The sequence below is a fragment of the Falco rusticolus genome, chromosome 19 (assembly GCF_015220075.1).
Source record: "Falco rusticolus isolate bFalRus1 chromosome 19, bFalRus1.pri, whole genome shotgun sequence".
Lineage (NCBI taxonomy): Eukaryota > Metazoa > Chordata > Aves > Falconiformes > Falconidae > Falco > Falco rusticolus.
In genome coordinates this window covers 134953-162771 of record NC_051205.1, presented here as the reverse complement: position 1 = coordinate 162771, position 27819 = coordinate 134953, and the positions used below count along the sequence as shown (strand labels likewise).

The 27819-nt window shown below is 65.4% G+C and overlaps 3 protein-coding genes across 8 annotated transcripts; all 3 read right to left on the bottom strand.

Moving 5' to 3' along the window:
• Nucleotides 1–15: 15 nt before the first annotated feature.
• On the bottom strand, nt 16–18025 carry LOC119159201 (transgelin-2-like). Of its 4 annotated transcripts, XM_037411812.1 has the most exons (23): nt 17666–18011; nt 17284–17475; nt 13217–13369; nt 12927–13078; nt 12586–12703; nt 12269–12410; nt 11919–12064; nt 11594–11736; nt 11376–11516; nt 11097–11213; nt 10578–10728; nt 10315–10438; nt 10046–10221; nt 9675–9925; nt 9447–9531; nt 8818–8988; nt 8548–8593; nt 6764–8143; nt 6316–6465; nt 1001–1181; nt 752–926; nt 570–672; nt 16–494 (listed from the first exon to the last, which is right to left on the bottom strand). In XM_037411812.1, the coding sequence occupies exons 1-23, from the start codon at nt 17721–17723 to the stop codon at nt 353–355; spliced, it is 4497 nt and encodes a 1498-aa protein (XP_037267709.1). In that variant the 5' UTR covers nt 17724–18011; the 3' UTR covers nt 16–352. The 4 variants fall into 4 exon arrangements, with proteins under 4 accessions (XP_037267709.1, XP_037267707.1, XP_037267706.1 ...); XM_037411809.1 differs by lacking the exons at nt 16–494; nt 570–672; nt 752–926; nt 1001–1181 and adding an exon at nt 5880–6152 and having other exon boundaries at nt 6320–6465; nt 10578–10656; nt 17666–18025; XM_037411808.1 differs by lacking the exons at nt 16–494; nt 570–672; nt 752–926; nt 1001–1181 and adding an exon at nt 5880–6152 and having other exon boundaries at nt 6320–6465; nt 17666–18024.
• A 2096-nt stretch (nt 18026–20121) lies between these two features.
• On the bottom strand, nt 20122–22542 carry DUSP23 (dual specificity phosphatase 23). 3 transcript variants are annotated; one of them, XM_037411908.1, is made up of 4 exons: nt 22454–22536; nt 20864–21136; nt 20466–20647; nt 20122–20296 (listed from the first exon to the last, which is right to left on the bottom strand). In XM_037411908.1, the coding sequence occupies exons 1-4, from the start codon at nt 22463–22465 to the stop codon at nt 20272–20274; spliced, it is 492 nt and encodes a 163-aa protein (XP_037267805.1). In that variant the 5' UTR covers nt 22466–22536; the 3' UTR covers nt 20122–20271. The 3 variants fall into 3 exon arrangements, with proteins under 3 accessions (XP_037267805.1, XP_037267806.1, XP_037267807.1); XM_037411909.1 differs by lacking the exon at nt 22454–22536 and adding an exon at nt 21538–21595; XM_037411910.1 differs by lacking the exon at nt 20122–20296 and having other exon boundaries at nt 20462–20647; nt 22454–22542.
• A 2099-nt stretch (nt 22543–24641) lies between these two features.
• Nucleotides 24642–25573, bottom strand: LOC119159279 (C-reactive protein). Its single transcript, XM_037411984.1, has 2 exons — nt 25510–25573; nt 24642–25261 (listed from the first exon to the last, which is right to left on the bottom strand). Exons 1-2 carry the CDS (start codon nt 25571–25573, stop codon nt 24642–24644), a joined length of 684 nt encoding a protein of 227 aa, XP_037267881.1.
• Nucleotides 25574–27819: the final 2246 nt, after the last annotated feature.

Here is a 27819-nt window from a genome sequence, read left to right as displayed (position 1 = left end):
AGGACCCTCCAGGCGTAGAAAGAAGAGCCGTTTATTGTGGCACGGGGGGGTGCCCCCCCCCCGGCAGCAGGGCTGGGGGGGCACCACGGCCCCAAGGCACTGGGGGTGTGTGGGTGCAGTGTCATGGGGGGGCAGCGCAGCAGCTCCCCGCCTGCACCCAGCCAAATAATAATAAAAAGAAGACTTTGGTCCCGGAAATACTGGCAGGGGGGCAAGTGCCCAGGCCAGGGGGCACCCGGCTGGTCCCCGTGGCAGGTGTTAAGGCAGTTTGGGGGCCAGCCCTGGGGTGCCCCTGGCAGGCAGGGCCCGGGGCAGCTGCGCCGGGGGCAGCTGGGGGGGTCGGCGCAGGCGCTTAGAGGATCTGGCGGGGCATGCCGTAGCCCGTCATGCCGGCCTGCGAGGCGCCCCGGTTGGTGCCCATCTGCAGCCCGATGACGCTCTGCCCCTCCTTCAGCTTGTCCTCAGAGAAGACGCGACGGTTCTCCTGCGACTTCCTGCAGGCACGACAGGTGTCAGCGTCCCTGTGGGACCCCGCTGCCCAGCACACCCCCACAGCACCCATGACCTACTTGGGGAACCAGTTGGGGTCTCCCACGAAGAGCCCGTCGCCCTTGGCCACAGCCAGGCTGCCCAGGTTCATCAGGGTCCTTTGCACGCACGCCATGTTCTTCCCTGCAAGGCCCCAGGCAGGCTCAGCTCCATCCCCGTCCCGCCCCTACCCTGACCCCGCTGCGCCCACCCAACCACTCACCTTCCCAGAGGTCCACGGTCTGGAAGATGTCTGTGGCAGCAATGCCGTAGCGCTCAGCCGCCTGCAGAAACTGCGAGATCTGCTCCATCTGCTTGAAGGCCATGGCGGATGCCTGGATCTTGGCCACTGGCCCCTGGCCCCGTGGGTGCAGGCTGTTGATGAGCCGACACAGCACCTGGCCATGGGGGGAGCCGCGGGTCAGGGGGTGCAGAGCAGCCCCCTGCCCCAGCCGGCCCCGGGGGTACTCACGGTGCCGTCCTTCAGCCACTGCTGGAAGCCATCCCTGCCAGGTGCCGGCTGCGCGACATCCCCGCCACACTGCGCCACGATCCACCGCACCAGAATCTGCTCCAGCTCGGGGTCGTACTGCCGGTCAATCTTCTGCTGCACCTCCCGGCTGAGGCCGTATGATGGTCCCCGGTTTGCCATGCTGACGGTGTGCGGGGGTGTCTGCAGAGATCGGACCCCTGTCAGCAGCTCCACACTGGGGTGTCCAGCACAGGACCACAGTGTGACAGAGCCCCTCGAAACAGTGGGTTCCACCGTGTCCACAGCGGGTGACACTGTGGCTGCTCCCCAGCAGCGTGGCAAAGCCCCATCCTGCCTAGCCAGGCTGCCTGGATGTCCGGCTCACAGCCTTATCACCCGTGCCAGGCACTGCCTGGGCTCTGCCCTGCCCTGCCTGCTTCCTGCCCAGCCAGCCAGGAGCGGGCGCTGGGCCTGTGCCCACCCAAGGGTGACAGGGAAATTTGGCCCTGGACAGGGTGGGCAGAATGGTGGCTCTTCCATGCCAGGCCAGGGCCAGACCCTTGCCCCGAGCATCCCTGTCCCCTCAGGCTCAGCCCCACCAAGCGCATGTACATTTGGCAGGCACTTGGTGCCAGTCGAAGCTTGTTGCAAAGCTCACCCGTTTGCTCGGGCTGCGTGCCAGACCTGGGACTGGCTCGGGAGCACAGGGCCTGGGGTTGCCATCAGCAGCACCTCTACCCAGGCAGGAGAGCTGGACCTGGCGGGCCTGGTGGCCAGGCACTGCCCTGGGCCAAGGTACCACAGGAGCGGTGCCATCTGCACTGGGGAGGATGGGGGTTGTGCAAGGTGCCCATGTGGGGCACAAGCAGAGCAGCACTGCCCTGCCCACACAGCTGGGGTGCTCCAAGCTCTGGGGCAGTCTGGACCCCCTCTGACACGGAGGGTACACTGTGCTGCCCGGGCCGTGCATCATCTCCCGCACACAGTCCTGCACCCCCAGAGTTTGGGGGGGCACCCTGGCACGTAGAAACAGGAGCGTGTGCTGCTCGCCCCAGGGATCCAGGGGCCCTTACCAGCCACGGCTCCCACGTCCCAGCTGGGGACATGCTGCAGCTGCTGGCCTGGGGCAGCCCAGCCCGAACCTGGGGGGACCAAGGTCAGTTTGGGACAGAGCTCAACCCTGTCACACACCTGCCTTCAAGCCCTGGGGCTCCTGTCACCGGGAACCTGGCTCACCAGGACAGGAGGAAAATCAGCCCCAAGCCCCTGGGGAAGCTGGTGGCAGCCGCTGGCAGCGGTTTGAAGCCTCAGCACCAGAGCCACCCCCCAACCGCAGGCTGTCCAGGGCCAGCCAGGCATCCCCCCCGAAAGCCGTGGGGCTCCCTGGGGCAAGGGCTAGGGTGTAGGCAGCCCCCGCAGGGCGGGAGCCGCTTCCCCGGGGTGTGGGGAGCTCCCGGCCGGGGGCCAAGCCGGTTGGGAAACAAAGAGGAGCTGAAATTGGTGCAGACAGGGCTGATTCCCCGACACAGCTGGGGCTTGCCCAGACGGGAGGGGAGGGCCGGCCCCAGCCCAGCTGTGACACTGCCAGGCTGGGGACCGAACCAGAGGGGGCCGCACGCAGCCCGGCTGAGGCACGGCCACCGCGGCCAGCCCACGGCAGCCCCGGGGACGGGACCATGCCCCGGCCAGCTGGGAGGGGATCCCAGCTGGAATGGTGCCACCCTGGTGTCCCCAGAGACAGCCTGGGGAACCATAGGTCTCCTGGGGCCAGCAGGGAGGGGGCTATAACCAGCCTAAGCTGGGACCAAGCCACCCTGGAGACCCCATAGACCCCCTCAGTGCAGCGGGGGGGGGGACCCCAGCCAGCCAAGGGCCACCCTGGGGACCCCCGAGACGCTCCGAAGGCAGCAGGGAGGGGACTGTTCCCCAGGCACAGCCACTCTGGGGCCCCCATAGACCCCCGGGGCCAGCGAAGGGGGGGACCCCTGCCTGGGACACAGCTGCCCAGGGGACCCCACAACCAGCCCCGGATCAGCGGGGAGGTGACCATACAGAGACCAGGGCAACCGTGGGGACCACGCGGGCAGCGGGGGGGCAGCGGGGAGGGGACCGGACGCAGCCTGGCCGGGACGCGGCCACCCCGGGGTCAGCGAGGAGGGGACCGGGGTTCGGGCGAGGCACAGCCCCGGCGCCGGGGACCGCCGCGCCAGCTCCGACGGATCCGCAGCCCCGGGACGGACGCGCCCCCAGGGCGCCGGGAGCGGCGCGGACGGAAGCCGCACCCGGATCCCGCTTCCCGGGCGCGGCCGCGTGTGCCGGTGGCTCCGCGGGCGCGGCGCCCGGCACTGCCCGGAGCCGTTACCCCGGCCTGGCGGGGCAGGGGGCACCTCGGGGGACCGGTCCCGCGCCGTGCCCCCGGGTCAGCGCGGCCTCGGCCATTTTAGTGCAGAGTGGCCGGTCCCGTCTCGGTCCCCACCCCGATCCCGATCCCCACCTGCCGCGCGTGCCCGCGGGCGCTGCCCGGTGCCCGCCGCCCGCGCCCCGCCCTACCTGCGGCGCCGATCCCGCGGTCCCGGGGCGGCAGTGGCGGATGCCGCCGCCCGCGCCCTTTTCACGGCTGATGTCAGCGCGGCCGGGGGCGGCCCGGTACCGCCCGCTCCCGGGGCGGGTCCGCCGGGCCGGGGCTAGGGCCGTGCCGCCACCGCGTCCCGGGCAGCCCCGCCCGGCAGCTCCGCGGGGAGAGGGGGGAGCGGGGCAGGGGGCTGTGTTGGAGCCAAGGCAGCGGCGGTGGCAGGGGGACACGAGGGGTTTGGTAGGCGCAAGGCTGCCGTGGTGGCAGGACAAGGGTTGTGGTGGGGCCAGGATGGCTGAGGTGAGGACAGGGTGGCTGTGGCAGGGCCAGGGTGGCTGTGGTGAGGACAGGGTGGCTGTTGTGTTTGAGGGACATGCAGGTTTTGGTGAGGATGGGGTCACTGTAGTGGCAGGGGGACATGGGCGGTGTGGTGACCATGGTGGAGACAGAGCCTGGCATGGTGGCAGCAGGGGACAAGGCTGTGATGGGGACAGGGCCCAGCTGTGGTAGCAGGGGCCCCAGTCCCCACAGTGGAAGGGGATGTGGGGGGTGTCAGGGCCTTGCTGTGGTGGTGGGGACCATCAGGGCCTGGCCATAGTGGCAGAAGGGGCTGCAGGCTCCACAGGGACGCAGCCTCCCCAGCACCCATGGCATCTCCAGTGGCGCAGGGAGGGACAATGGTGCTTGCACAAGTCCCATCTCCATGGGAAGTGCAACCAAAACAACAAACAAAAACCTCGGCCTGAAGTCACCATTTGCCTCCGGAATGGGTGGCAGGGCCACTGCTGTGGCATCCCCACAACTCCACCCACCCCTCAGCACCCAAAATCTATCCTGGGCTCAACACATGCCCTTCTGAGCCAGCTGAGTCTTCTGGAGCTTGGCTGCAAGGACACCATCACGGTGGGGACCAGCCTTAGCGTTGTCAAACCCCGTCCCCCCCCCCTCCCCCCCGCAGTAGCCACAGCCCCTCCTGCAGCCATGGGTGCCACGCAGCGGGTTGCGCACTGTCTGCTGCACCCCCCTCCAGGTCACAAGTGTCCTTCGGGGATTTCTAGTGGCTTCAGTGACATGGGTGCACGGCTGGGGGACACGCAGATGAGCTTGAGAGAGCGGGCGGCACATGACATGGGGAACCAGGGCAACCCATGGGACAGAGGTGACAAGCTCAGGTGGTGACATGAAGGTAGGGTTAGGATGACAGGATGAGGGTGACAGAGTGGCAAGACCTGGGATAACAGCTTTAAGAGTGACACAGAGAGGTAGGGAAATGGTGACAGGACCCTGGAGAGACTCAGCCAGGGAACATGGGGGCTGGGGGTGGGCAACAGGTTGGTTTGAGGACAGGGGCCCTGGGGGCAGCCTCAGGTGATAATGGGGGAAGGCCCCCAGGGGCGGCACAAGGCAGGACCTGGGAGGGGCACGTCTGGGGACAATACGGAGGTGAGGAGGTGGTACAGGGCAGCATGCTCGGAGGATGGAGCCAGGGCGACAGTGTGGTGGGTGACACAGGGGAAGGACAGGACATGTGGGACAGGGGTGGGATGGATGCAGGGGACATGGGGGACCCTGGCGACACAGGGCAGGATGAGGGGGACGCCGCAAGATCAGACCAGAGGCCACGATGTGATGTGGTGCAGGTCTGGGGGCACAGAGCCGGGGGTGACCCTAGAGGGCAGGATGGGGCAGGGGGAGGTGGCAGGACAGACCGGGGCAACACACAGGCAGGACCCGCGGGGAGATGGGCGAGGTCCGGGACACAGCCCGGGGGTGACCCGGTGTGACCCGTAACAGAGCCCCCGGTCGACCCCCGGAACACCCCGGGGCGGGGGGTGACGTAGTGCGCTTTGGGCCCCACCCCATGACGCGCTCCCTCGGCGTGACCATATAAGGGAACGAGGCGCGCAGGCCCCGCCCCGCAGGGAACCGCCGCCAGACCCCGCCCCGCCCGCGGCCCGGGGAGACGATGACACCGTGCGGGGTGGGCTGGGGCGGGCGAGGCACACACCAGGGCGACAGAGCAAGGACCGTCCGGGGGGGCCACCGGGAACGAAAGCACGAGGGCAGGGCAGACGGCGGGGGGGGGGCAGCAGGTAGGGGGGGAATGGAGCAGGATTAAGGGGAGATGGGACGCGGCGGGGGGGCTCCCCCGGGGGGGTAGGGAGCACGAGGACGGGAGGAGCTGCGAGGGGAAGCTGCAGGACCCTGGAGGGGCTGGGGGCTTGGGTGCGGCGAGTCAGGGGGTGGTGGGTGCCCCGGGGTGGGAGGGATGGTGGGCACCGTCGCCCCTCCCAAACAGGAGCTGGGTGCTGCTCTCACGCGGCTTTATTCCACCCCAACATCCTTCTCTCCCGGCCCGGGCGGTCTCAGGGGGTCCCTAGAGCAGCGTGGCCAGCTCGAAGCGCTCGGCACCGCACCCTCGGGCACCCAGCTGCTGCTGTCGCTGCTGGGCCGCCTCCCTGCGACGCCGGAACGCTGCCAGCTCCTGGCACAGGGCCGTTCCATACTCCACGGGGCTGCCCGCCGACACCAGCGCCTCCGCCGACACCGAGCTCACCGGGGAGGAGCCGCCGCCAGGCTCTGCAAGGAGACAGGCACCATCCAACCCGGCTACATCACGCGCCTGCAGTGCCCAGGGAACACGGGTGCCAAAGGGCCCTGCCACCCCTCTCTCCCAGTCACCTCACCCCAGAAAGGGTAGGGGACAGCCCCACGAGCCCATGGTGGTCAGGGGGTGCCGCACTCACTCTGCCGCTCCAAGTCACGCAGAGCGATGGTGGAGACGGGCCGTGCTGGGTTCCCACCGCGGTAGAGCTGCAGTGCCTCCAGAATGTCCGACTCCAGGGCAAACTCCGCATCCCACTCGTAGTTCTCATCCACCGAGGTGTTCCTCCTGCGGGTACGGGTGTCAGGACAGCCCCCCCACTAGCATCCAGAGGGAGGAAAACAGGCAGCAGGGGCGAGGGCAGGCAGGGATGCTGTGGGGAGAGCTGGGGTGGTGGTGCCCAGGGGCAGGGACAGGGGGATCCCGTAACGGGCCAGCCCCAGGGAGAAGCAGCTGGGGCATGGCCAGGGGCCGGGAGGCAGTCAGGTGGCTCCATACTGGAACACCCTGGCCGAGCCCCATGGGACAGGCCGAGAGCTGCCCTGGCATGAGCCAGCTCGTCCCCAGCCTCCTGTCTGCAGCTCACCTCTTTCCAGCGCCGCCAAGGGCTGGATCCATCCTTGCCCTGCCCTCCTCTGGTGCTGAGCCTCCACTGTGCCAACTGCCCCTGTCCCCCATGGGGGTGCCCAGGCAGTTGCCCCCCAGCGATGGTGCCAGCGAGGGGGGCCTCAGGAAGGAGGCACTGCCCCGGCCACTGCTCTGGCTGGTCAAACTGCCCCGCACCAACTTCTCCAGGGCAGCAGTATCTGGTGGCCTGCCTGGTGCCCAGCCGGGCTCTGCAGTGCTGGCCAAGGGCATGGCCTCAGTCCTGCCACTGCCAGAGGGGAGGTGGTGAGCCAGCTGGGGCGGGGGTCGCAGGCTGGCCCCAGGGCTGGGGGAGCCAGGCCAAGCAGCAGTGCCGGGCAGCGAGGCCTTGGCAGGACCCACGGGCAGCCTAGGGGGCTGGAGGAAAGCAGTGGCTGCGGGGGAGGTGGCGTTGGCACACATGTCAGTGCAGTCCGGGCACAGTGTCTGTCTCATGTGCTGCGGGGAGCCCCCAGCCCCTGGCAGGGCAGGTGGCAGGCTGCTGGCAGGCTCCTGGGGGCTGCTGGCATGGCCAGGCTCTGCTGGCTCCTCTGGGGGCGTCCAGTCGCCATCGACGCACATTTCCTTGAAGAAGGGCAGGCTTAGGTACTGGAGGATCCCGCTCTGGGCCAGGGAGCCGGCTGACGGCTGGCTGCACCCGAGGCTGGGGGGGGCTGGGGTGTTGAGGGGCAGTCGGGGTGAACCCTCGAGGGGTAGAGAGTCCCACAGGGCGCTGGCAGTGCTCTGGCAGGGCCCGGTGCTGTCGGAGCTGTCACGCAGCTCCTCCATGGTGCTGTAAGGCAGAGTTGAGGCAGAGGCCACAGGGCTGATGTTGATGATGCACAGTGCTGCAGCCTCATCCACTGGGCTGCTGCTGCCATAGCCAAAGTAGCGGCCTTGGCGGTAGCTGGCAGCCCAGGCTCCTTGGCGGGCCTGCCCCGTGGGCCGGGGGCGCAGTGAGACCCCCTTACAGCAGATGGGCTCCTTTTCCTCCACTGTGGGCAGCTGGAGGTAGGGCTCGGGCTGTGGCCCTGCGGGGTCCTGCTGGGGGTATGGCTCTGGCTCGGCATAGGGCAGCTCCCCAATGCCACTCTCCTGTGGCTGTGCGTTGGTCTCCACCACGAAGCGCCCATCGGGGCCACGGCAAATCCGCTCCAGGGGCATGTGCTCCCTGACGTGGCTCTCATACACAGTGTACTGGGAGCCAGACCCAGCGATGCTGAGACCCAGGCTGGTGCCAGCCTTCTCACCCCACAGCAGCATCCGGTGCAGGCTCCGGTAGGATGATGAGTGCAGCTTCAGCTTCATGGTGCTGTCTGGGCTACCAGAGCCAGGAGAATTACTGTAAGGAAGAAGGGAGCTGCTGCAGTATTCCCATCCCATCTCCAGGCTTGTCCAGCTGCTCCCCGTGCCGGGAGAGCTTGTGCCAGGCATCTGGCAGCAGGTTCCATGACCCTGCACCACTGCTGTGGGCTTGACAGACCTGCTCCTGCTCCTTCTGCTCCTTTCTTCAGCCAAAACTCCCTGGAGGAAGCATGCCGGGGAGCCCCACTACACAGCACGCCCTGACCGCAGCACCCCGCTCCTAATGCCTCTCTGCAGCCAGCCCTCAGCCAGTGGCAATGGGGGATGCCCCCCAGCCTGTCCCTCCACCCCCAGCCAGCAGTGAATGAACAATGGGGAGGACAGCCAGACAGGGAGGGAGTGGGAGGGGGAAGGAGTGTGGCATGGCATGGCATGACTTACTGTGGAGGTGGAAGCTTCTTGCTGGGGGAGAAGACGAGTGGTGGATCTGGAAGGTCATGAGAACACAAGGGGATCACACAGCGAGCAACTCAAGTGATGGTGAGATGGCAGCACCCACTCAGCCCTACTACCGTCCCTGGTGAGCCCCCCAGCCCTGGGCTGGCCTGTCCCTGCCCTGGGCACTGGCTTCTGCTGCCCTGCACCCTGGCACTTTGAGCTCTCCGGGAGTCCCGGGATCCAGGCACCTGCACCCAGCCAGCTGGCTCCTACCTTGCCTTCGCTTCTGGATGCGGGCGGCACGCCGGCGGTTCATGATGCAGGCAGCCATGGTGCTGAAGATGACAGCCACGCTAAGGAAGCAGATCCCCCCGATGACCCCAGCCAGCACTGGCTGTGGCAGGAGCTCTGGCAGCTGGGTGCGAGACGGATACACCTCCATGCCTGGGTCAAACAGGAGACGCCATCAGAAGCTTGGCTACCTGCAGAGCACGCCAGCATAGGGGGCACAGCCTCTCTTGTGTCGCTGGCACCACAGGGATAAACAGCAAAGCCTCGGCTCTCCCACCCCTCAGGGCAGACCTGCCTTTGGGCAGACCCGTGCCCTCTGCTGTGCTGGGCACCAGGAGCAGGGGTGCTCCACACAGAGCTCTCCTGCTACCTGGTCCAGGAGACTGAAGTCACAGCACATCCACATGTGGAGTTGGGTGTTCCCACAGCATTAGCTTTGGGGGTCCTGCTCTGGGTTCTGCATCCCCTGATCTAGCGGCAGGGACACTTGGGAGTGGGAGCAGCATGAAGGGGTTTCCGTTCAGGAAGATCCTAGCCATGCCGAGCACTTTACCCCCCTGGTTTCTGTCCCCAGTGCAAGAAGAGTGAGCAGGTAGCAGCCCAGGCCTCACCTGCTGTGGAGATGTTCACCGTGTTGCTGGGATTGCTGATGTAGCTGCCAGCAAAGGCCACCAGTCGGAACTCATAGAAGGCGTCCTGGGGGAGCAGAGGACCATTAGCCTTGATGGCAGTGGCCAGCCAAGCCTCAGCTCACACAGCTGCAGAGCTAAGTGGCTCTGCAGCATTGCAGAGTGCTCTGGCTCTGGGTAACAGGCTCACAGCCAGGGTCAGATTCTCACCTTGATAAGTCCTGGCACCAGGACCTGGGTCTTCGTGCTGGGGATGGAGCGGTCCAGCACCTCCCAGCCACCCTTGTCCTGCCGCAGCTCCAGTGCATAGCCGCTTAGCGCCACCGAGAACTGAGCCGGGGGCTCCCACTGCAGCAGGACCCCACGCACAGTCTCGTTGGCGGTCAGAGCCTGCGGCGGGGACAGGAAGACGCGCATGGTCATGGCTGGTGGGTCTGGAGGCACTGTGGTCACTGGGAAGCCTGAGGAGAAAGGGGGATGCTGGCGTGGGGGGACAGCAGGGCCAAACCAGGAGCCTCCCAGGTGCTTAAGGCCTTTGGGGGGCCAGGGCTGCTCTAGGGAGTGCACAGGCCCCCTCTCACCTCTGGGCATGGAGGTGACAATCTGGCTGAAGGGACCGCTGCCCAGCTTGTTCTGAGCCAGGACGCTGAACTGGTAGCTCATGTCTGGCTGCAGATTCTCCACCAACAGGTGCTGAGCCCCCACTGGCACTGAGAGCGACACCCAGTCATGATGAGCCCGGGGCGGATGCTTCACCCTGAGGAGATGTGGGACCCATGAGTCCAGAGCCAAGGGCCCCAGGTAGAGTGGAGGCTGTGTGGGACACCAGACTCTGCCTGTGGGCACTCACAGTGGTGTGTACCAGACGCTGAACCTCTGGAAATAGCCTCCATCAAACCCTGGCTCCCAGGAGATGTTGGCTGCCAGCAGAAGCGGGAGCACAGAGACATTGGTGACAGCATGAGGACTGGTACCTAGTGGGGGAAGCAGAGAGATGTGTCAGACTGGGTGGCTTGGACAAGTTGTGCAGGGGCATTTCCACCCCTTCCAGCACAGCAGGGGCCAGTGTTGTCCACCCCAGGGCAGCCCAGCACCTACGGACTGGCGACTCACCCAGTACATGGACAGAGGTGGCAGTGCTGACGCTGGCCACCTGGTTGGTGGCCGTGCACTCCCAGACCCCGTGCTGCTCCTTGACAAGTGGGCGGAAGACGAGGCTGTTGTTCCCATCCACCTGGGCACCACTCTTCCCCATGCTGCCCATCTGCATGGCAAAGCACCAACACACTGACAGTGGGTGACCACCCAGCCTACCCCATCGCAGGGCCAGGATGGCTGCTCTGCAGTGACCCTGCAACACCAGGGCCCTGGGAAAAATGGGACTTGATGTGATACACCACCCTGAGGCTGGTTTAGAAACCAAGGGGCAGGATTTTGCCCTGTTTTCTTAGAAGGCAAAGACAAAACAAGCAAAGTGCCCTGGGACCCTTCTCCTGCAGGAACCAGGAGAGATGTGACCCTGCAGCATCGGTGAGGGACACAGGGACTGCCCTAGGAGGGATGCCCCAGAGCTCAAAGCAGTATCTGCCTCCCAGGAGGGTGCAGCTGGTTCCCCCAAGCGGTGGATCCTACCTTCAGCCAGGTGATGGTGGGTGGGGGATCCCCATGGGCTGTACAGGGGATCACCAGCTCCCGGCCCACCTCCTGGAAGTATTCCTCCTTGGGGCGCACCGTGAAGGTGGGGGGGTCCTGGAAGACAGGGATGCACAGTGTAGGGCTTGGCAGCAGGCGGGACATGGCACAGACCCGCAGCAGGGCAGGCTGACAGGCACACAATGCAGGCAGGCTGCTCGGCATGGCAGGGTGGGAGCAGCCTGGGCTCGGGCAGCATGCACACCCCCACAGCCGCACCTTGAGCAAGACACGCATCGGCTGGGACTCGCCGGCTGTGCCGTAGCTGTTGTATGGGGTACATGTGTACACTCCCAGCACATCGTCGTTCCCCGTTGCAATGACAATGGAGCCGTCTGATCTTGCAGACCAGCCAGGGAGCTGGGAGAAGGGGACGTGGGGTCAGGATGAGGGGCTTGAGAGGGTGGGAAGGCAGGGGCAGGTGCAAACAGCGGTACCTTGTCCAGCTCCAGTGGCTGCCCGTCCCTTGTCCAGCTGACAGAGAGCAGCGGGGGGTTGGCCCTGGTGGGGCAGCGGATCACACCCTGCATCCCCTTGGGCAAGTAGGTCTCTGGGAGCATGGTGGTCACCTGTGCTGGATCTGTGAGGACAAGCAGGGTGCCAGGGCCTGCATGGGGGTGGCTGGGAGCCCGGGTCCCTGTGGCAGCTGAAGAGGCAATCCCTTCCCACCATGGCCATCAGGGACCCCCGTGGGCTGGCCCAGCAGGGCCTTTCTGAGGTGATAGCACGGCCCAGGCTAGTGAGGGGCTGCAGGGCTCTTACACAGCACTGTGACAAAGGCTGAGGCAGAAGGCGGCTTCCACAGCCCATTGCTGGGGATGCAGGTGTATTTGCCAGCATCGTCTGGGGTCGTTTGCTGGAGCAAGAGACTCCCGTCCACCAGGATGCGGACCCGAGCCTGGAGATGACTGCAAGGGAATCAGGGGGTGGTGGTGAGTGGTGCAGCTGGGACCATCCCCACTGCCCTGAGATGAGCAAACACCCCCGCCATGCACCCAGCTGGTCCATGTGCGCCAATCCAGGCTTTGCAGGGCCACATCAGCCCTTTCCAGCCCCAGCACTGCTGGTAGGAGCCTGCAGCCGCCTCGGTGCCATCCCCATCCTTGAAGTACCTGAGGTGGAAGACGTTGCTGCTGCCCTGGAACCAGGTGTAGGTGAGGTTTCCTGGGTATGCCTCAGCCTGGCACGCCAGAAAGGCATCTTGGGAGATGTTGACGGTGATGTTCTGGGGTGGCACCACAATGACGGGTGGACCTGTGGAGCAGAGGGGATGCTGAGGGCTGGGGACAGGGGACAGCCCCCATTGCTCCCAGAGCCCATCATACCCGCACCTGCCCCAAAATCAACCTGTAATGCGGCTTCCTCCGTGTCCTGCAACACCCAGTGGGGTGGCCCACAGGGCCATGGCTGGGTGAGCACCTGCTCTTACCCTGCACAAGAACGCGGGTGGTGTGGGTGATGGTACCCTCCTTGCTGGAAGCATGGCAGGTGTAGGTGCCTGCGCTGGCGCGCTCCACAATGGCGATGCTCAGCGTCCCATTCCTTACCTGCAACAGCACCAAGCACATGGCATGGCCACCAAGGGACATGACACTCTCAGGAAATGATGCTGTGACCAGGGTTGGTGGAGGTGCCACCATGGTGGGGATGGCTGCCTGCTCTCCAGCCAAGCAGAGCTGTATCGCTCTGCATGCCTGGCTGCCCCACAAGACCTGGCCGAGGGGGGGGGACACACCACAGTGGGGATAACTGGTGGTTTGCTGTCCTCACCTGCACTGTGTCCTCGCTCTGGACAGCCAGGTCGCTCCTCTTCCAGATGACAACAGGCTGGGGGTTGCCAACAGCTCTGCAGGTAAGGCTCAGTGTGTCCCGGTCCCGCACCTCCACAAATGCCGGGGGGGTCTCCAGGAAGGTGGGAGGTGCTGTAAAGACAAGGCCAGACCCTTACACCCAGGTCCAGCTCAACTGGTCTTGGAAGACCAGTGGATCTAGCACCAGCCCTGAGAGATCTTGGAGGGTGTCAGGCAGAGAGAAGCAACAGAGGGTGGGATCAACAGTACCATTGACGGTGAGATGGATCCAGGTGCCGTTCTGGAAGTCTGCGTCGGTGCTGTGCCGGTCGAGGAAGAGCACACGGCACTCATACCAGCCTTGGTCCTCGGCACGCAGGAGGTCAATGCGCAGCGAGGCGCCTTCCTCGATCCGCACACGACCTGCACACCCAGGAATGACTGTCACAGCCAGCACTGCTGGTTCAGGGAGAGCCACCCACCCCCGCAGCATCCGCCCCTGCTGTGGGCTCAGAGGCTTCCATGCGGAGCGGGGCCGACTGCCCCACTTGGCAACAGCAGGGTCTGCCTGGGCTTCTTCCACCTCAGCTGGCGCCACAGGGGGCTGAGAATGGCTGTGGGGCAAAAGCTGGGGCAGCCATGCTGTGGTGGAGCTTGGTCACACCGACATTTAGTGCTACATGCGCTGCCGCTGCTGGGGAAACAGGAGAGGAGAGACTTGGTGGCAGCCTCTGCACCTGCCCCCCATGCAGGGTGGCCTTGGCAGGGACCCCTCAGCAAGGCAGATCAGTGCACCTTGAGCATCATTCTCATCAGCTGGGCAAGAGAGCTGGTCCCACTCCTACCTCTGCCTCCCCCTGGAGCTGCCAGCCTGTCTGCAAAATCCTTCCCCCTCACCTTTCAGGGACCCTCCCCCCCCAGCCTCGGCCGCCCTTTCCCCCAGGACCTCCCCCAGCAGCCTCACCGTTAGGAGCCCTGCTAAGCCCTGGGCACCTCTGCACTGTCCCCCGTCCCTGCAGCACAGGGCAGGGGTAAGGCTGAACCCCTTGCCTGCCTCACAGGGATGAGCCTTACAGACCCCTTCGTGGGGCACGGCGGTGGGGGACTCTCCTGGGCTGTGGGGCCATCACCCCAAGCAGGCAGCAGCCCTGTGCCCCATGGCCTCTTTGATGAGGAGGAGGATAACGGCGCAAAGCCACAGCGAGCACTGCTCTTTAATCCCCTGGGCTATTATCAGAGCCATAATCGGCTCAGGCGTGCCGCAGGCAATTGGCTCAGCCCCGGTCAGGGTGCGCAGCCAGCGGCGCCCACTGCCATGGCATCCCCGGGGCTACGTGCCCCCAACCCTGTTACAGGTACTGATGGCCCAGAGAGCTGCGCCAGGCCAGAGATGTGGGATTAGCCCCAGGTGTCCCATTGCTCGGGGTGGCTTTGCTTCCAGCATGCCACAGCGCTGGCAGCACCACAGGCAGCCCTTGGCACTGCTGCAGCCCGCAACACTCCCACCGACATCCCAGAGCTCCCCGGGACCAGCAGCTTCCTGAAGCACTTCCAGCAAAGTAAGTTTTGCCAAACCTTGCCATCAGCTCTACCCAGGAGCTCAGTGCCACAGGCAGTCCCCACATGCCGCCCAACCCACTGGAGCCCAGGCCAGGCCCTGCAGAGGTGTGACTGGCAGCAGGAGGCTGCATCCTGCCGAATGAGCCTGGCAAGGAGGAAGAGCAGCAGCGACGGGACCCGGGCAGGCTGGTTTGGGCACAGAGGCTGGGCAGTTGAGGGACAGGATCACATACGATCCTGTGCAACCCTTTAAAACCCAGCATACAAACAGGTGCAAACCCTTCCCAACAATGCCCAGAGCTTCTTCCGACCACCTGCTGCATCTCCCAGCCCTCCTGCTTCTCCCCATGGCCAGCCCAGACCCACCGCATATCCTGTGGCAGGAGGTGCGGGGACGGATGGACATATCTGGGTGCCTCCAGCAACATCCCTCACTCAGAGCACAAAGCAACACTCCAGACAAACCCCCGACCACGCAGGGGGTGTGGCATGAGCAGCGACAGGGGTGGGAGCAACGGCAAAACACCCGACAAGGGGTCCTTCCACTCCTCACCCCAGAGCCAGCTCCCACGTCAAGCCCTGGGAAACCCCATCCCTGCCTGCAGCCACCAGCTCACAGCCCCAGGATCCAGAGAGGAGGAGCAGGATGCTGAACAAAGGTCCCTTTGGAAGGGATCAGAGTGCCCTGGGGACGATCCCCAGCCTCCCCCTAATCCCCTGTGCTGGCCCCAGCCCCCTCCTCCTCTTCCACCACCCTGCTGATAACAAAACCTCCACTGCCCTCCAGACCAGCATCCCTCAGTGCCTGGCAACCATCATTCAGAGGGACACAAAGGGGGCTGCAGCCCCAGTTGCTGTGCTTGTTGCCACCAGGGACATGGTGACCAAGCAGGCAGCCAGGCCAGGGACCACCAGCCCTGCTCCAGCCCAGCTGATGGCACTGGACAGCCGCCTATACCACCACAGGGAACAGTGGTATCTGGGGGAGAGCTGACCCCATTCCCCACCGAGTGACCTGAGGGCTCCCAAAGAGGCAGCTTCAGCCCACCCCATCCCCAGGATGCTCCAAATTGCCCCACAAGGGACGCCGGTGACAGTGGGGGCTCCCTGGTCCCTCTGGGTGACAGTTCATCAGCCCCACCTGGGAAGGGCTGGAAGCAGAGGCAGCCCTCACCCTTACGCTGTGCCCACAGCCCCTGCCCTTTCCTCCATCCCTTCCCAGAGGATTGTAAACAAGCCATCCTGCTGCTATGGCGACAGCCACTAGCCCCCCCTGCCCACCCACCTCAGCCTCATTACAGCAACCAGACTCCTCAGCACACCCCTTCCCCCACAGGCACTGATCCTGGAGCAGCCCATCCTGCTCCCACATCCCGGAGGGCTGTGCTGGCAGCAGGGACAAGGGGGAGGGCTGAGGGTAGTGCAGGCAGGATGCTGCCAGCCCCTTTCTGGGTCATCTGAGCTCCGGCGGCTGAGGGGCCCCAGGATGCCGGGCTCAGGTAACAAGAAAAGCAGGTGCCTTGCCATCACCGGCTGGTTTGTTGTCACCAACGGTCCCACAGAGCCAGCTCAGGGCTGGCTGCAAAGGTGTCCCCTGGGCAAGGCTGGCAGCAGGGAGAGACCCAAGTGTGCCCCAAAATCGATCTCCCCCTGCCCAGCCTGGGAGGAGGCAGCACAGCTCTGCTTGTGGCCAGGCAGTATAGGGGCTGGCTCAAACCTCAGCCTGCTGTGTGTTTTTTAGGCAAGGGCCAGTTTCAGCAGCGAGGGCAGGCATGATCCAGCACTCCAGCCATTCTCGTGCCATCCCATGGGAGGTCTGGAGGGAGGATTTCAGTGCGTTGCTGCCACAGGCTGTCAGGGCCGGGCTCAGCCCAAAATGCTGGCCAGCTGCCAGCCCTTCACCTCCGCCCTGGCTTCCTTGTCCTCGAGGAACGCTCCTGTTGTCTTCATCTCTGTGCTTGCAGGGATCCCTCTCACAGGGATCCCTCAACGTCTGCCACCGCTTCACTTTAAATATCCTGTAAAGAGGAGAATATCCCCCTCCCACGCCGCAGCCCTTCACCCAGCACAGCTTTGCTCCAATTAGCAGCTTCACCAAAATCCCCTCCCCAGGCTCAATCTTCAAGCAACCTGCATGAGCCACAGCAGTGCCTGGGTCCCTGCAGCCTCTGGCACAGGGCGCTCCACCATCACCAGCCCTGGTCCAGAACAGCAGAGCAGGCAGGAGAGCCAGGGCAGCGTGGCAGGGCAGTGTCTTGATGGCACAGCCCAGGCAGGTGGGCTCTCAGCTATCCTGTTCCCAAGCAGGTGGTGCTGCGGGAGGCCCCAGCAGCCAGAGGCCACAGTGATGGAAGTGATGGCTGGCGTGCCGGGAGCTGCCTGTCTGGGGAGCTTCTCCCACTCTCCACCACAGTAGCGATCCCTCCTGCCGTTGAGGTGGGCCAGGGGCTGTGTTTCCCCATCCCTACTGGCCCCCACTCCAGCCACGCCTGCAGGCAGCCTCCCTGGCCCCACTGCATTCCCTCCTGGCGCCTGGGGCCGGCGGGGGAGCCCTGTGCTTCCCCACTGCCCCAGGAGCGTGATTAATGCAGTCTGACAGCAGCAGCCCTCGGCTGGGGCCCGGCCAAGGAAAGCGGGGTTGGGGGACACCAGAGGGGGTGGGGGCACCAGAGCCAGCCCAGCCGGCCTCGCCCGCTGCCGCCCGCGCACCCCAGCCCCCAGTCTGGGGCCGGGGGGACCCTCGGGACCCTGCAACCACCCACCGCCGCGGGACTCACCGACGTACTCCGGGTCCACCCGCGGCGAGTAGAGCCCGAACTTGATGAAGATGGGGAGGACGAAGCCGAAGCGGACCCACTCGATCACGTAGAGCGGGGGACGGGCCGCGTGGGCGTCCAGGAGGTCGCAGCCCAGCACTGTGCTCTCCCCAACCCGCCCCACCGCGGCCCGCGACTCGCTCTGGCCGCTGCCTGCCGGGACCAAGGCGGGAGGGGTGAGCCTCGCCGGCGGGACGGAACCGCCACCGGCCCCACGTGCGCTGGCCCCGCCGCCACCCGCCCTCACGGGGACTCGGCCCCGGCCGGACCGGTCCCGCTGGCAGTGCGGCCGCCCCCGCCCCGCCTCAACCACTCCGCCGCGGGCGGCACGGCGGCCCCTTACCCTCAGAGCCGGCGCCGGCGAGCAGGCTGAGGACAGCGGCGCGCAGCCACCACCGCATAGCCCAGGTCTCCCCTCAGACGGCTCCCGCGGGACGGGGCGGGCGGGCAGGCAGCGTCGTAACCGAGCGGCGACGGGTCGCCGGGGGCCAGCCGCTGGTCACTGGCGCCTCAGGGCCCGCGAACCGGCGGGCTCCGCCGGGCTGCCCACGGCGCACCGGCCCCGGGCGGGGGGCGCTGGCGGCTCCGCGTCCCGCCGCTCCTCATGCCCGTCCCGCGGAGGCTCGGCTCGGCCCGGCTCTCCCCGGCGCTCCGTCCGCCACCGTCGGGCGGCCGCAAACAAACCCTCTGCGCCGGGAGGGGCCACCCCGGGCCACGCCCTCCGCCGCGCCCCCGCCGCGCGTTGCCACGGGAACAGCCAATCGGAAGCCCGGTGCCGGGCGCCCTGGCCGCGGCCAATGGCGGAGCGGGACCGCCGGGGCCACGGGGGCTGCTGGGAGATGTCGTTCTGGCGGGAGCGCAGGGAGGCACGAGTGGGACAGGGAGGCGGCAGGCGCGCGGGACATCGCCGCGGGGCACGGGGGCGCGATCCCCCGGGACACGGGACGTGTGCGGGACACGGGGATCTGTGACCCCAGCGTGCCCGCACACTGCCTGGCTGGGAGAATCGGAAATGAGGGGCGCCCACCCAGGGCTGCTGCAGGCTGAGCCCCGTGCCAAGCGTGCCAAGCCCGTTCCAGCCATAGCGCGCCATGTCACACCGTGCCGTGCCGAGGTGTGCGGTGCCATGCACACAGCCGTGTAGCAGGGAGGCAGCACACGTGTGGGTCTGGGGTAGCCCCGTGACTGCCGTCGTGCCAGGGCTCCCCACCTGCCCTTCCCTATCCCAGCCATCTCCTCTCTAATCCCATCCTAAATGTGTCCGTAGCACGGGGACGGCCACCGCTGTGGTGTCCCCATCCCACCAGGCTGAGCCGGAGCTGGGCTGCCCGCCAGGCTGGGGGCTCTGGAAGGCCTCCTGGGACAGAGACTGATCAGGGAGGGGACATCCCCCGCGCCCTGTTGCCATGATGGAACCTGGCATTGAGGGTCAAGTGTGGCTGTGCGGGATCATGTGTGCGGTGCTGGGCCCTGCACTGCGGCACTGCTGAGTCTCAGGAGCAGCGCTGAGCACTGGGTTGGGGATACTGGGGCAAAGCCTCCTGTTCCAGCCCCCCTTCCCTGGGGCAGGGCGATCCACAGTCCCCACCGTCAGCCCAGCCTGGCCTGGCCCGGCCCGGCCCCCTGAGCCTGCGAGACTATTAAGGACAGAGCTAAAGTAAGAGGAGTTAAAGTAAATAATTCTGTGGTTAAGCTGCTTTCCTGCATCTCATGGTCTCATGTGAGTCCTGTGGCTCCCATGGGCTTACGCACTGTGGCTGGATGGTGCTGCCCCATCTGAATCATGCCTGTGCCCCTTGTCCCTGTCCTGCCACACAGGGCTGTGCCCCCCTCAGCCACTTGTGCCCCATGCAAGGGGTACAGGTAGAGTCAAGCATCCCCAGATGGCCCTGCATCCTGACGAGGTGTCACAGCCCACTGGAGTCATGGCATCACTCATGGGACATGGGTGCTTCTTGAATCCCCACTAGGGAAGGGCCGTGAGGCACTGGGCAGAGCTGCGGGCTGCTTTCTACCCCCTGGTTTTTGGGGTGCCCTGCACTCTGGGATGAAGACGCCCCCTGGTCACCTCCTTCATCCCCACTGGTCACACCCAGGCCCTGCAGAAGAAGTCGGGTCCAGGAGAGGTGGACACTGGGGTGCTACAGCTGCCCCGAGACAGTCAGTTGCCCCCAGCCACAGCTCTGAGTGGGGCACAGCGGTTTTGCCAGCCAGTGGTGCCCAGTGCCACCACCCTGATGCTTTGTTTCCAAGGGAAGATGACAACATTTTGGTGTTTCAGAGCGGTGTTTGGGGGCTGTGGAGCTGCCTTGGCAGAAATGATAGCCCCGCCAGCCCAGGCGCTTGTGCCCAGTGAGCGCCAGGCACTGGCCATGTGCCACACACCCAGGAACAGGGACGGTGACACTTCTTGCACTTAGGATTTAAATGCCACCAAGGTTAGGAACAGCTGAGAAGAGATTTTCAGGATTGGGCTTTTGGACAGAGATGCCTAAATTCCATCTAAGCTACCCTTTAAGCATCAACGTCCCGGGCCGGCCCTCATGCACTGACACGGCTGCCACCCTCCACGTGGCATCACCGCTTTGGCGGGTGAGCAGCTCTAGGACATGCCTGCCAGCACCCAAAGTGCAGCCACTTGTGCTCCCCAAGGGCTGAGGCTGGGCAGAGACCCAAGAGCCAGGACCCCCACTCCCTGGGGTGTGGCTGCTGCTGGAGCTGGGCAGTGCAGCAGGGTCTCAGGGGGCCTGGCAGAACCGTGAGTGTGTGTGCTGACCGCTGGTTCCCCACACACAGACCTAGAGAGAAGCCACAGGAGAGTTGTTTAATGCGAGAGGGGACAGATGGCAGCACCTCAGGGCTGGGAAAGGCCCCCCACCATTTCTGAGCAACCGTCTCCATCAACGACCACCTCATCCATGCTGCCCCCAGGGAGAGAGATGGTCATGCTCACACCTTGCTGTCCTCTTCAGTGCTGTGGTGGGGCAGATGCCACAGGCAAGCTGGGCTTTGGGAGCCGCAGCTCTCCTCCCGCTCACTGCACCTGGCACACCACTGGCTGTGGCCCCAGTGCGGCACGGGGAGCCGCTCTGTGCAGGAGAGTGACATGGAGACAGGACTCCCGGCTGCAGCGCTGCACCTACCGAATGTGCTGGTAGAACTGGATCACGGCTTGCTCCTGCTCCCGCGTCTCGATGGAGCCAGGTCGCAGTCGCCGGATCTCCCGGATGGCGTCGCTGCCATTCATCTTCTGTGCCTTCACCAGGTAGCAGGCCAGCATGGTGCCCGTCCGGCCATGCCCCAGCATGCAGTGCACTGCCACAGCCTGGCCACCAGCACCGCACCATCAGGAGGGATGCAGGTGTCGCTGCTGCAGCCCCTGGCACTGCCCCTTGGCACTACAGGCACCGTCTCCCTTGGCAGTAGCCCCTTGGTGTAACCACTTCCTGGGTGCCACCTCCTCCCCGCTGCGGTGCCACCCCCCGCAGCGCTGCCTCCCTGGTGTGATGCGTCCCCACCATACCTCACGTCCCCACCATACCTCACCGCAGGCATTGGCCTCCTCCACCAGCTGCAGGAAGCTCTGGATCTGCCTGGGCGTCGGGGGGCTGAAGTCGGGCACACGGAGCCGGTGGAGCTGGATGTCAGGACAGCAGCCGTGGTGCGGGGGCGCCCGCTCTGACAGCGACACCAGGTGCCGCACGCCCTGGCCCAGCAGGAACCGGTAGTGCCCCGGCTGCCGTGGCATGGCCAGGCCTGCCAGCCGCCCCTCCGCCACCCACGAGAAGTTGGGGGGCTCGGACGCCCCCATCACCTGCGGAGACAGGCACCGTGGGCCTCTGCTGCCACATTCCCTGGGGACAGGGCGGCTCTGGGGACGCCAGCTGGGCCACGCCCCTGGCGGATCACTGCCAGGACACCGGGGACACCCGGGTCAGCTCCCCCACACCCCCCCCGGGCCTCCCTGACCAGGCCTCTGGACCCCTCAACAGCCGCCCCCAGAAGAACGTGGCGCCCAGAACCGCCCGTTCAGGCCCCCCGAGATCCCCGGGCAGCCCTTGCAACCAGGCCCGCCCCCACCGCGGCACCAGCCAGACTCCCCCGTAAGCCGCACCGCCCGCGCCCGGCCCCCGTGGCCTGTCCCAGGCAAGGCCCCGGCCCGGCCCGGTCGAGCCCCGCAGACCGCTCCCCCCGGGCCCGCCCGCCCCGCCGTACCGGGGAGGCCGCGCGGCGGCAGCGCGGAGCGTGGCCGGGGCCGGGAAGCGGCTGCAGGGGGCGGAGGCGCGGGCGGGCGCAGAGCGTCAGACCCGAGCGGGGCTGCACCCCCGGGGGATCCGGGACACGGGGCTGCCCCTCTCGGCCCCCCAGGCCTTGCCCCTGCCCAGGCCCCCTCCCCGCAGCGGGACTGGCGGCAGCGCGTGCCCCCCAGCGCTGGGCGGCCGGGCTCTGTCCCCCGACTGTGGGCCCCAGTGTCCCCGGGACGGAGCAGGGCCCCCGTGCTGGCGGGAGCCTTCCCCTGCTCCCACTCCCCCCACCCCGGCAAGTTTCCTGCGCCCGCATTAATTACCTGAGCCATGCCGAGCTTTGGTGGGCCTCGGGCTGCCCACCATTGCTGCATTTCAAACCCATTTCTTCATTTATGTGATGCCAGGTGGCGGGGGGTGGGTGGGGGTGGTGTTTACACAGCAGGGAAGGTGGGGGGCACACAGCCCCCGTGGCAATCACGGCTCGGCCAGCGCTTGCCAGCCAGCAGGAGCGAGAGCGCGGGGAGGCACCAGCGCCGTGCCCAGTACCAGGTGCCAGGGCCTTGGGCACACCTGGCCCACGACTGCGCAGGGGAAGTGTCTCCAGCCAAAGATGGGGGTTTTGCTGGGGCCATTCTGCATGGCACCGTCACCCCTGAGGTGGGAGATTCCTGCGTTCCGTGTACACATCCTGCATTTCCCCCATGGAAGGCTGCTGGGCATCAAAGCTGCCCCTGAAGGCATCCTGCTCCTGCTCCTGCCCCAGCATGATGGCCACCGCTGTCCCCACTTCTGCAGCCCCTCACAGGTCCAGGGCCTCCCACTGAGCCAAAACCCAGCGATGCTGGTGGCTGACCCCACCAGCTGGTGCAGATATGCTCGCTCACCATGATCCCCATGGGGACACGGAAGGTAACAAACTTGCCCCCACGTAGAATTGGTACTCTTTGAGCTTGGGCTTGAGGAGGAGGATCCCGTCCTGCGCCTTGGTGGTGCAGAAGAGGCTGTAGGGCTGGGTTAGGTCGGTGTAGGACCACAGGTGCACAGTGACGTTCTGCAGCGGCTGCTTGGGCTTTGCCCTCACCAGCACGTGGGAGTCATTGGTCTCTTGGGGAAACACGAACACTTTGTGCTCCAGGTCTGGGAGAGGTGAGAAAGAAGTGGCTGCTCCTGCCATGGCAAAGGCATCTGGCCAAATCCCCCAAGGGGAAACAGGGCTGCAGCCTGCCGGTGAGGAAGCCACCACCAACCTGGAGGTGGCCTCCAGCATCACACCCAGAGGTGGATTCCACCTCCAAGACCGGCCGCGTGTGGGCTGTGATACGGTGAGGATGAGCTGCAGGAAGGAGGGGGAGAGTCCTTGTCCCCAGCCACCCCCTTGGCCCCTTCCCTAACATCTGTCCTTAGGTTGTAGGTGACCACGGCAGTGGGTCTTGTTGGAGGAGGGGAAGAGGAGGATGTTGCTGGGGCCTTTCTACAGGGAGTCATGAATTCCTTCCTTCTCCCACAGGAACACCTTGGGGCTGAGCCAGCCGGGTGTCACTCAGGTAGGTGGACACCCTGGGGCGGCCATGTCATTGGGTGGGGGGACACAGAGGGACCATGGCGCTCCCTCCCAGCCCCTTCTCCTCCCATTGCCTACGGGGCCAGAGATGCAGCAACTGCCTGTCCAATGCTGGTGCTGTGCCAGAAGCTGCAGGAGGGTGGGGAGTGCCTTACCTGGGGTCCCTGTGACCTTGCAGAAGAGCATCAGCTGCTGGTAGAGAGTGGGTGCTGACAGGTGAGCCTGGATCTAGGCAGTCGCTTTTTCTGCAGCACCCAGATGAGAGTGCCAGGCTGGACAGCGGGGTCTCCCTGTTCCCACCTCTGTGGCCTGGCTGTTCCAGGCTGTGGGAGCCCCACATCCCTGCTGCCACCCCTGACACAGCTGTGCGACATTCCTCGTGGTGCCTGGCATTGTGTCCCTGCTGTCCCCCACTGCTGCCCCGACTTAGGGTGCCCCTTTTAGCCCTTTTGCTACACTGCCATCGCACCTCCTCAGCCCACCCCTATGCACCCTGCTGCACCCCCAGCACACGGTGCTGTGCTCATTGCACCCCTCTGCAGAGTTCTGGGTGCCTTCTCCATCCATGGCTACTGCATGACGCCCAGGCCTCCTCCTTGCACCTCCTGTACCCCTCACTGCACCCACTGCACCCCTCTGCAGTGCTCAGGGTGCCCCGCTGCTCCCGACTGCCACCACCACCGCGTGTCCCCCTATGCCCACTGCGCCCATTGCTCCCCACTGTACCTTCTGCTCTCCCTGTGAGACCCAGAGCGGGTCACGGCACAACCCCCCTGCACCTACCTCACAGGGTAGCAAGGTCAGAAAGCACCACAAGGGCGAGGAGGCAGAGCCATGGCTGCCCCTTCGCACTGCTGAGCCTGGCCGCTGGCCCCTCTGTGGCGAGAGGGAACTGCAGAGCCACTGTGCTGCGGCCCTGGGGCTGCCCAGCCTCTGTGCCGGTGTAAGCATGGCTATGCAATGGTGATGTTTCCCCGTGACCTTCGTCCCCAAGTGCCTGGGGACACTGACCTATGGGGCTGTTTGGCAGTCTGGTGAGGGGCTCAGAGCCAGCTCTGCCCGGGAGCCTGCAGACCTGGCAGGGAGCCTGGGGATGGTGGGTGTGCATGGGGACAGGCATCAGGGATGGGTCCTGCATCCCCTGGGGCCTGCCCAGCCCTGATCACTTCTGCTGTTCTACGTGTGGTTGGGCAGTGCTGGAGCCAGTGGATCTGCACCCTGCCCGTGCAGGAGCCAGCCAGAGGGCAGCTCGGGGAGGGTGTGGGAAGGGAAAGGGTGCCCCAGGCATCAGTGATGGGTCAGTGGCAGCTGCTGGTACTCAGGGGGACCCTGTCAGGCTGAATGGTGTCCCCAGCCTTCCACAGCTCCATCTGACCCCAGCTCTGACCGGAACTCCGTGGCTGGGGCATGCAGACGGCATCTTCTTGGCAGGCTGTAGAGGTGAAAGGTTGATGGGATGGGGAGGGGAGTGTCGGGGCTGAGGCCGCCCCAGCCCCGGATCCAGCCGGTTCTCATGGCCCCAGTGCCTCCCGGAGCCGGGGTTTCACCACCACATCGCCCTTCACTTCGTAGCTCAGGCTCCTCCAGCCTAAGATGGAGGGTGGCAGGCGCAGGGACTGGTAGGCAGCTCGCATCTTGTCTGGGGACAGCCCCACGTCCCACAAGTAGACATCGGCCAGCTCACCCGAGAAGGAGTTGTAGACGTCGAAGCCACCCCCGAAGGCATCCTGCTCCTGCCCCAGTAAGATGGCTGCCTCTGCCCCCACCGTGTAGCCCCGCTGCAGCCCCTTGCGGGGCCAGGGCTTCCCGTTGAGCCAAAACTCAGCAATGCCGGTGGCTGATTCCCAGCTGGTGCAGATGTGCTCCCAGTCCCTGTGGCCCTCGGGGACACGGAAGGTGACAAACTTGCCCCCCACGTAGAACCGGTACTCACTGGGCTTGGGCTTGAGGACGAGGATCTCATTGTCCTGCGCCTTGGTGGCGTAGGAGAAGAGGCTGTAGGGCCGGGTTAGATCGGTGTAGGACCGCAGGCACACCGTGAAGTTCTGCAGTGGCTGCCCGAGCTTGGGCCTCAGCACCACATAGGCGTCACTGGGGTCCTTCCGGAAGATGAACACCTTCCGATACAGGTCTGGGGGACGAGAGAGGGGATGCGGTGGGAGTTTGGATTGTCCTGCAGTCCCCTCTGAATGCCTCTGAGACTTCCTCCAGCCCCCCTGGGTGACCCCACCACCCTGATGTCCCCTTTGCTGACCCCAGCTTTGCTCCAGCCTCCTCCAGACCTGCTGACTGGGCTCTGGCATGGAGCAGAGGGCTTGGAGAGCTGCTGCCAGACCCTCCCCCGACCTGCCCTGCCCTGTGCCCCAGTGCTGCCCCTACCTTCCTGGGCCACGATCCCTGAGAGTCCGGCCAGGATGGCAAGCCAGAGCTGCAGCTGGCCCATGGTCCCGGGCGCTGTGGTCAGTGCCGAAAGAGATGTCGCCTTGGTGCAGGGCTGCTGCCCACTGGGTTTATGAGCTGGAGGGTGGGAGGGGAAATGCTTCCCCCCAGTCCTGTCCCTCGCAGCCTGGCATGCCTGGGAGGAGCGATTTCATGCTGTCACATGGCGGTGCCGCAAGGCCCTGGGTCACCCGCCTGCACAGGCCTCCGCTTGGGGCTGTGCCCCGGCCACGTGCCCACTCGGGCGGTGGGGGCACCCCGACCATGTGGCTTAACCTTGGTCTTCTTGTCTCACCCCCATGGGCAAATCCCTGGTGGGAGCCAGCCGGTGTGATCCTAGCTCACCCAAGAGGCACAGGGGAAGCTGTGCTGGCTCCCTCACCCCGACCCATGGCTTGGGCATGTCCCCAGGCTCTGTTCACCCCGTCCTGGGCAAAGGGATGGGGCCCTAAGCCGGAGCCGTGGGCACCAGGTGGCAGAAGAAACGGCAGCAAAGCCGAATGGCTGAGGGTCTTGCATTGCCCGTGGGTGTCTGTGCTCTGGGCATCCCCTGAGGGTGTCCATGTGTCCTGCAGGCAGATGGGGCCTCTGCACCCGTGCGCTGTGCACCCTGCCCGGGTGCAGCCTGGTTGGGAAGGAGGAGGATTTCGGCTGCTCTGCGCTCAGTGGTGATGGCACTGGGTTGGGCTGTTGGGCTGCTGGGCAAGGGGTCTGGGCTGGGGGTGTGGGGCTGTTGCAAGGATACACTGTGGGGGTCGTGGATGGCAGGGCAACAGCAGGGTGCTCTTGGCCGCAGGTGGCCACCCCCTTTTTGCGGGACAACGTGGGCTCACTCCCTACCAAGTCAGTCCCTCAGTTTTCCAGGGATGAATCCCCAGGTCCCGCAGGACTTGGCTCAGCCAGGGCAGCTCCTTGTGTGCTGCTGTGCCATGCCCTGGACCCTGCGGGTAGGCAGATTCTGGCCCGGCCGTGGGCTTGTGCCCCTACATTGCCCCCACTCCAGCTCTCCATCCACACCCATTCTGCATCACATGTGCCTTGTGACCACACGTGTCTGTTCCTCGTGGACCATGGCTCAGATGCCTCCAGCGCTGGATGTAAATTACCCCACTTCCCACTAATAGACTGCAGAGCTCTGTTATGAACTTTTCCTGTTAATTTGGAGGCCGGAGGAGCATGTGCCTCCCACTTCCCATCCCTTGGCCCATGAGAGCCTGGCCAGAGACAATGGATGTCATGCCCCATGCCCCCTGCACCTCCCAGCTCCTGCCATTAAACAAGCTTGGCAAGTGGCTCTGAGATGTATATATTGTATATAATTCCCACTGCCTGATCTTGAATGTGACGCTTCTCTTGGCTTGTCAGGAGGGAGTGAAAAATCCCCTGTTGCTTCACATTGTTGCTGATTTTCCCATCTGCTGGAATTGCCCTGTGGAGCTGGGGAGCCCAGGACTGAGCCTCGGGGATCCCCACAGGCATGCGGAAGCCTGAGTCTGCTGTCATTGTAGGAGAGGTTGCCCATGATCTCCAGCAGGCCCAGGGAGTTACTACTCCCCAGGGCACTGGGGCTCTGCAAATGAGGCAGGTGGGCATCAGGCGGTGATGCATCTGCCTGACTGCGGGTGCCTGCATCCCACGGCATCGCTTGAGACATTCCCTCTGATGGGCTGCTGCTCCCTGCCACAGAGCTGCTGCCCTGCTGGTGATTCACACACAGACTCGGTGCAGGTTGAGCAGGGCAATTTATCAGGGTGGGCCATGCTGTGGGGAGAAGGGAGGCTGCCTGCAGCTGATCCATTGGTGCAGGATTGTCCCTGGGCTGGCCCCGCTGTGCATGAAAAGCACAGATTTTCTCACAGCCTCCAAGGAGGGTTGCAGGCCCGCACTGGGTGCAAATCCCACCAAGCCACCTGCAAATGAGCCTGTGAGCTGTGGACCTGCTCACCACCCCATGGTCCTAGCCCTCACGGCCAGCAGGATGGGAAACTGCTGGGGAGAAGCAGCCAGGGAGGGGTGAGGTACTCACCACTGGGATGCAGTTGCCCGTGATGTGTGTCCCAGGATGGCACCTGCTCCTCTGTCTTTGGCGTTTCCACTAGTGCTGTGCGTGGCAGCCAATGCCCAGCCATGCATGCTCACTGCTGGGTGCTGTGCCCAGTGGTCCACGCTCTCCGATCAGTGCCACACACTGCAATGCACGCTCTCCAAGAGCTACGTTGCATGGTAGCACCCACTCCACTTGCTCTTCCT

What these genes read in the sequence shown, in the direction of transcription:
- LOC119159201 (XM_037411812.1), bottom strand. Translation starts at nt 17,723, where the DNA reads ATGCGGTGGTGGCTGCGCGCCGCTGTCCTCAGCCTGCTCGCCGGCGCC. An exon ending in CGATGCGTGTCTTGCTCAAG is followed by an intron (nt 11,214 to 11,375) that starts GTGCGGCTGTGG and finishes CCTGTCTTCCAG; the next exon opens with GACCCCCCCACCTTCACGGT. An exon ending in GACCCCAACTGGTTCCCCAA is followed by an intron (nt 495 to 569) that starts GTAGGTCATGGG and finishes TCGTGCCTGCAG; the next exon opens with GAAGTCGCAGGAGAACCGTC.
- DUSP23 (XM_037411908.1), bottom strand. An exon ending in AGGCCAATGCCTGCGGTGAG is followed by an intron (nt 20,648 to 20,863) that starts GTATGGTGGGGA and finishes GCTGGTGGCCAG; the next exon opens with GCTGTGGCAGTGCACTGCAT. An exon ending in CAGTTCTACCAGCACATTCG is followed by an intron (nt 20,297 to 20,465) that starts GTAGGTGCAGCG and finishes GCCCCACCACAG; the next exon opens with CACTGAAGAGGACAGCAAGG.
- LOC119159279 (XM_037411984.1), bottom strand. Translation starts at nt 25,573, where the DNA reads ATGGGCCAGCTGCAGCTCTGGCTTGCCATCCTGGCCGGACTCTCAGGG. An exon ending in AGGGATCGTGGCCCAGGAAG is followed by an intron (nt 25,262 to 25,509) that starts GTAGGGGCAGCA and finishes CTCGTCCCCCAG; the next exon opens with ACCTGTATCGGAAGGTGTTC.